Below are 7,543 nucleotides of genomic sequence, written 5' to 3'. Positions count from 1 at the left end.
GAGAATTCATGGACTTAAGCAAACCTTTGATACTCTCGACCGCCAAATTGTACTTGAAAAAAGGACAAATTTATGGAGTTAGAGGAATTGCATTATCATGGTTTGAGAGTTATTTGTCAGATAGACAACAATTATGTAATTCACAACAATATTCCTTCTAACCTTCAGTCAATAAAATGTGGAGTTCCACAAGGATCGATCTTGAGCCCCTTGCTGTTTTTAATATAATGATTTGACTATAATGACTAATGTAACGCCTTTGTTATCATTTGTATTATTTACAGATGACACATACATTTTTTGTTCACATAATATTTTAGAAATTTTAGTAGACGCAATTAATCGTGAATTGCCAAAACCATCTTTGTGCGTTCAGTGTAATAAGCTTTATGTATATATTCATATTCACATATTGCTGAATTTCCTTACAATATAACTAGAGACAATTCCCCTGAAATAAAAAAAAATTAGGTGTTACAATGTATGAAAAATTAATTTGGAACGAACACATATGCTGCATAACTACTTGTTTCTCGAGAAACGTCAGTGTACTTTTCAAAATAAAAAATATTATTCCACATATACTACCCTTGTCACACTATGCAATTAATTAATATCACCTTATTTATCGTACTGCAATATAGTTTGGGAACCTGTGCAAAAAATAAAATTAATACAATATACTTACTATACAGTGCGTATCAAAAAAAAGTTTACACTTAGAAAATATCCTGTAAAATTATACATAAGTGACTTGTTGAAGATTTTTCCACATTTACAGCTAGGTACAGATCCATTTAAGCAAATGACACTTAAAATGTCGAAAAATATTTCCGCTTGAGTGAGCACCACTTACTTTTGAAAAGTTAGTGAAAAATGATTTGCGCAGAACTTTGAAATAGCTATGCGAATAACAGTAGACCTTAATCATGAAGAACACGTGGAATTTAGCTATTAAAAATGATTTGAAGATATCCTTTAACTTTTTTAAACTTGTTTTATTGCCCAAACACTTCGAAGAGTGCATTGTGCCCCACCCCACTCCCCCACACACCGAAGCCATCGTGACGATATTTGCTTTACACTGAGTTGTGATTTACATGAAATGGCTTAGGCTTGATTTCCATTTTGCTAATCACTCTTAAGCTTGGGAAAAGTGTGGAGAAACAAGTATTAAATGAAAAAATGAAATGTAAACCCACTTTGAATGATAAAAACTTAGCAACAAAATGCTGGAAATGTCTGATATAAACTTTTGTTCAGATTCAGTAATGTCCTGAGATCCAGCTGGCACAAAAAGGGTAAAGGTTGTGCTTACAAAGTGTTGTAATTTCAATTTGGATGGCAAAAGTGTTACAAAATGCTTGAATGAATCTGTTTTATTTCAATTGACTAAAAGAGCAAGGGAAATGCAAGAGAAATGCTTCACAGAGTAAGTTTGATTTCGCCATTTCCCCTTGACACAGCGTGAAAACGAGCATTTCTGCGCAAACAGATTTCTGCGAACTTTACAAAAATGGACAGTGCTCACTCAAGTGAAACATTCTGTCCAAACTTTTACTTTCATTGGATAGATGAGACCCAAACCCAAGATTGTATGTGAAAAAATCATCCACACATTGCATATTTTTTAATTCCCAGGGCTTTTTCAAAGTGTAAACTTTTTTTTGATACGCACTGTAGATAAAAGCCATTCCAACATGTCCAATTTGTCAGCCTCTGATTCGCAATATTGATCACACACAAACCCATTATTCCATAAACTAAATACTCTAACACTATACATGTATGACATATATTCAATTCAAAGTTTACTGATGATGTTCAAGTACGTTAACAATATGCTTTCAACTTTATACAATGAACACATCTATTCATTCATATCCTACGCGTACTCTTCAAATGTTCATTTAATCATAGAGCTATAGCTCTATTATTTAATCAACCCCAAATTCCTTATTGCACAGAGATCCATTAGAAACCACTGTCCCGATTTATGGAACTCTTTACCATGTCAACCAGAGTCTATAAACAGGTAAAAAAAAAGATGCTCATCTCTTCATGTTAGGCAAACGTTAAATCCATTTCATTCTCAGAATATCTAAAGTAAGTTGTCATTGAATCACTGTTCCTTTGAATTAATCATCACCAAATATACTTTCCCATGACCATCATCATCATCTCCATGGCCTTTGTCACAATCATCATCATTCTTATCATCTTCATTTTCATCATTAAAATTATGAACAAATATTGCCATTATGCTTTGTAAATTTATTAATGAATTTTATTGAGTTTTAATCCGGGGTTGTCATTTTCCAAGCGATTTTATAATGACAATCCTTCTCCTGCAAACTGTACATGTTAAAGTTGTTTGGTAGTAGACCATATATGTTTATAATTAATGTTTATTTAGTACAATTTTTCTCTTTATGATTTATGCCAAAAATCTATAACCAATATAGGACAAATATGTTTGATATGTAATGAAAAATGTATTATATACGAATGTTATGAATGCAGCAGAAAACAAATGAAATCAAAATCAAAATTATGACACCGGATTCAGCACGGCTACCTTGATCGGGCGCTCGAGCATTCGATGAATTTCTTTCTACCGGATACCCAGTTACTACACCTGGGTGGAGAGTGGTAAATGTAGATGAACGACAAGATCGAGTCGTAAAAAGGGGGTGATCAGTAATTTGTTTATACATTTTTCCCCATTGAATGGGATGGACTTACCATTTTTTTTCAATTTGGAGTTTTTCTGATTTTTATGTCAATACAACAAAGACTATACTAATCTTATTATATTCTGTGGCTATGTCTAAAATCTAGGAACAATGCCCCCTCCCCCTTACTAGTTGACATATTTTTAGCGATAAACTCAAAACGTGAGAGGATCGTGTCCAGTCGCTCTTTTGACTATTATTTCCTTTTTAATTCTTATGCTACTTTTGAGATCAAATTTGGGACGACCGATTACATTATGTAAATGCATGTCAGACCCGAAATTGCTCAAAACATGATTTTTATGAACATATCCAATGTAAATAAATTTCTAGCCAAAATTCATAACTGTGTCATTATTTTCCCTCTTTACTAATCAATACCCTCTAAGTTTATTACTATTGAAATAATGTTGATAACGATTTCCTTCGAAAAAATTCGTAAAAAAGTAGAAATCCCAGAGAAATACATATAGGAAATTTCAAAAACAATTAACTACATAAGAAAACAATTGTTTCTTATTTCTGTTATGTGCATTTGGTCATTTGATTTCACAAAATCTCTATATCAAAATTTAATTTCTTCATAGATTTACAGCCAAAGTCTTATTTCATTCAAGATAACATAATTGATTCAAATAAAATGTATAGAAGTAGTTGAATTTACCTATGCAAACACGTAGATTACATCATTTCCTGCCATCGTGCAAATGATCGTCATGATCGTATGATTCGCGACCGAAAACCTATACAGCGCGTCCCAAAACAAATGTCCCTCTGATTGAATGCTAAATTAATTCTAGAATAAAGAATTATTCCCGATTTGATACCTTTATTATGAAAGCCCATATCATAAGGTAACTTATGTGAAAATTTCATTGGTCGTGCATCAGTGGTTTCGAATAGAGAGTCTATTATGTAACAACAGTGCATTTTTGCCCATTCCAAGTTTGCAGTGCTGCATTTTCTGCAATGTTTTGAACCTATTGTACCTATTACAGTGCCTTTTAATTCACATATCAATCAGAAATCTTTTTTTTTTTCATGTTTGCACTTTAATCTTTAATGGTATGTAAGGAAATCTGTTGAGAGAAAGAAATCTGAAAATTTACTTTAAGCCGTGCAAGTTCAGAACTTAATCAGATTACATGATAATGTTACCACATAATCCAATAGAATGATTGTACATTTTGGATTCATCAATAACTTTTATTGAAGAGATTTTGAATAGTCAAACAAATAAAGAATTTGAAAAATGGACAGTTGTAGAGATTAATTAAATATTTGAATTTACAAATTAGAATAAGAATAAAATGAACCAGGTTTTATCCATTCCTTATCTTCTTTTGTAATGAACTTGCTGGATGGAAGATTTAGACAGCTTTTAGATAGATTTTAACATAGCAACATTGACTTTTGACTGATTCCAGTATGGTCGGCCGACAACTTACTGCCCGTCAAAGGGCTTTCCTCGTTTTAAAGTATGAGCAAACACACAGCCTTGTTGCCACACAACGTGCTTTTCAAAGGCAATTCCCAGATCAGCCTCTGCCTTGTACCAAGACCATTAGGAGAAATTACATCAAGTATCAAGAGTTTGGTACCAGCGAGAACAGAAACAAAGGAAGATCTGGTAGACGGCGTTCAGGACGAAGTTTGCACAACATCAGACAGGTCAGGCAAGCTCTTGAGGCGAATCCCACTCTAAGTGCTCGTCGTAACCCCCTGAACTTGACGAAATCAACTTTCAACAGGTTACCAAGCTTGATTTGAAGTGGCACCCCTACCAGATGCAAATTAGGCACACCCTCCTTCCAGGTGATCTTCAGAGAAGATTGGCATTTGCTCGATGGCTTATCAACAGGCCACAGCGATTCATCTCTGAGGTTCTGATTGGAGACGAGGCAACATTCCGGATGGACAGCACTGTGAACACCAGAAATGTACGCCACTATGCTGACAAGGAGAACAAGCCTAGAAATTTCACCTATGATGTTCCACATTCTAAGGAGAAAGTTACTGTGTGGATTGGCATGTTAGGGAACAACCACCTCATCGGGCCTTACTTTTTTCAAGAGAATGTCACTGGAGCGGCATACCTGAATATGATCAATGACGTTGTTGCCCCAGAGTTGCATGCAAGATATGGGAGGGGTCGAAATGGAGCAGTGCCACGACTTTGGTGGTGCCAGGATGGGGCCCCTGCACACCGTGCAGTCAGGGTTAGGGAAAGACTCCAAGAACTTTTTCCCAACAGAGTCGTCGGATTGGGGCATGGTGTAGAGTGGCCGCCAAGGTCCCCGGATTTAACCCCTTGTGACTTTTGTCTTTGGGGGTACTTGAAGTCAAAGGTCTACACAACACCCCGGACACAACATCCAGGATCTGACCACACGCATCACCAATGAAGTCACTGCCTTGAGAAGGACAAGAATCGTCAGGCGTGCTGTTCATTCCATGGTCAACAGGGCACATCATTGCATCAACCTGGATGGAAGTCAGGTGGAAGGACGTGCTGGAGGACATTAAAGATTGAAGTTCGAGTTTGACAAACTGCAAATGAAATAGATTCTGTGAAAGCAAAGACAACCAGTGGAACTGAACTTTTGTTTATTTTTAATAAGACAGTTGAACTTTATTTCACCTTCTTGAAAACAAAAGCATGAACAAATTGTTAAACTGAAATAAAAGAGAAAAACACAATAAGGTACTTTGTATTTTATGTTGCATTTTGTTGTGTATCTTCTTTGGTTCAAACTTGGAATGGGCTAAAATGCACTCTTGTTACATAATAGACTCTCTATTCAAAACCACTGATGCAAGACCAATGAAATTTTCACATGAGTTACATTATGATATGGGTTTTCAAAATATAGGTATCAAATTTGGAAAAATTCTTTATTTTAGAAATAATTTAGTGTTCAATCAGAGGGACATTTTTTGTGGGACGCGCTGTATGGGGCATAATGCCCTCTCACTTCCTGGTACCGAAAAGACCAAAATAGCCCTGGACTTAAGGCCCGGGACTTGTATCGGTAGAGAAGTTATTGACGTCAGGATCATCGAACATCGCTTTACTTTGGACCTTCCCCCCTACAAACAAGTCCTTGACAGCATTGCGGAACTCCTGGTAACGGATGCTGTAGATGATGGGGTTGATGCTGGAATTGACAGCAGCTAGGATCATGGCTCCGTTGGCAATCTGAGAATTCGCTTGGATCTGATAACGGAACATTGCGTTAAGCAAAAAAATCAATTTAACGGGAGTCCAGCAAACAAGGTACGCAATGATAACGATGAGCATCAGTTTAATAACAGCTCTGCTTGCAGCAAGATGGTGTGATTTAGATCCTCTCAAGCGCTTCGACTGGGCTTTGAGCTTGACTGCTATTAAGGTTTGGGTAGCAACCATAATGATGGCTGGTATGAATAGTTGAATGGTTGGAAAGTAAAGAGCAAACGCCATGTCAACCGCATATGTCTGTTCCACAACAGCACATCTACACTTCGCTTTGTCCACATCAGCCATGAAGTAAACGGGGATGCAAAGCAACATTGATAAGATCCATAAAATCACAACCACCTCTGATACTCGCCGTCTGGTTAGAATCCTGTTAAAGTAGATGGGATGGGTGACCGCGATGTAACGCTCAATGGAGATGGCGGATAGCACGAACCCAGACAGGATCGTCCACGCAAACATGTAGCACGGAAACCATACCAGTTTACAGTAGACTCGTCCGAGCCAGGATACCGGAACACCTTTGGCATATGGAAAAGGAAGCAGCCCAACCGAGGTCAGGAGATCTGCCACAGCAAGTGCGCCTATGAGTGTGTCGGTAGATCGGCTCTTAGCGCGCCGCTGAAAAAGAACAATGATTATCAGAAGGTTACCAACGATCCCGATCACCCCGACGACTAGCTCTCCAAGAGTGAGCCAAGTCCAAGATATCGAATACCAAGACCATGAGCCAACCTTATCTGTATCATCACCAGGGTATTCGGACCTTGATGTCTCGGTATCCCATATATCGTCAAGTTCTTCATGCAGCGTGTTATTGAGACCTATTAAGGAATCACTGTTATCATCTTCCAGAGCGAACCCTTTAAAAGTTGCGTCAGGGCTACCAACAGGAGTAACACTTGTTCTCCAATCGCTCTCAGTTGTCGCCGAGAATGTCAGGGAGACAGCTTGTACACTCATTGCTAATGAGAGAGAAAGATACAGCAGTTGCACTAACCCAGTGAGATCCATGGACCTTATGACACGTACAAGAACCTATTAAGACAAAGATATTGAAGTTGTGGATTAATATTGTTACTTTCAGCTAGTATAGTGCCAGGGGGTTGCTAAACGGGGGGGGGGGCTTTCTGCTTAACCCCCACGTCCGTTCTCATAAAGTTCTTTGAATGACTACACCAAGCTTAATCATTTGAGAAGGATGCAATATTGAGGAAAAACACGATGAGAGCGAGAGCGTAAACAAATAAAAGATAGGAATTAAAACATGTGAAAAAAATTAATGAATTTGATATAATCGCAATTAATCAATTTTCTGCATTCCTCTCTTTTCCCCTGTCTCTCTTTTTTTGTTTGTTCTACTTTTTGTCTTGGGGGAACCTAGAATCTTTCCAGGTAATTTTCAGGAAACAAACCAGTGGAATGCCTCTGGCCGTCTCACCTGCATCACGCGGTTCAATATAGCAGCAGTGCTGACTTTGAAAACTATACTCTAACTCGCACAAGATGTTCAGTGATACATGGTTACTCTTATGTCCACTTTTTATGAATTAGACCAATAAACTTACAG

The 7,543-nt window shown here is 37.5% G+C and overlaps 1 protein-coding gene across 1 annotated transcript; it reads right to left on the bottom strand.

The window, feature by feature from the left end:
- Window positions 1-5,745: 5,745 nt before the first annotated feature.
- On the bottom strand, window positions 5,746-6,936 carry LOC121418064 (somatostatin receptor type 5-like). The gene has a single exon (XM_041611769.1). It carries the CDS (start codon window positions 6,934-6,936, stop codon window positions 5,746-5,748), a length of 1,191 nt encoding a protein of 396 aa, XP_041467703.1.
- Window positions 6,937-7,543: the final 607 nt, after the last annotated feature.

Source organism: Lytechinus variegatus, chromosome 7 (assembly GCF_018143015.1).
Source record: "Lytechinus variegatus isolate NC3 chromosome 7, Lvar_3.0, whole genome shotgun sequence".
In the NCBI taxonomy this organism is placed as follows: domain Eukaryota; kingdom Metazoa; phylum Echinodermata; class Echinoidea; order Temnopleuroida; family Toxopneustidae; genus Lytechinus; species Lytechinus variegatus.
Note: the sequence above shows the minus strand (reverse complement) of the source record. Positions and strands in the feature narration are given on the sequence as shown.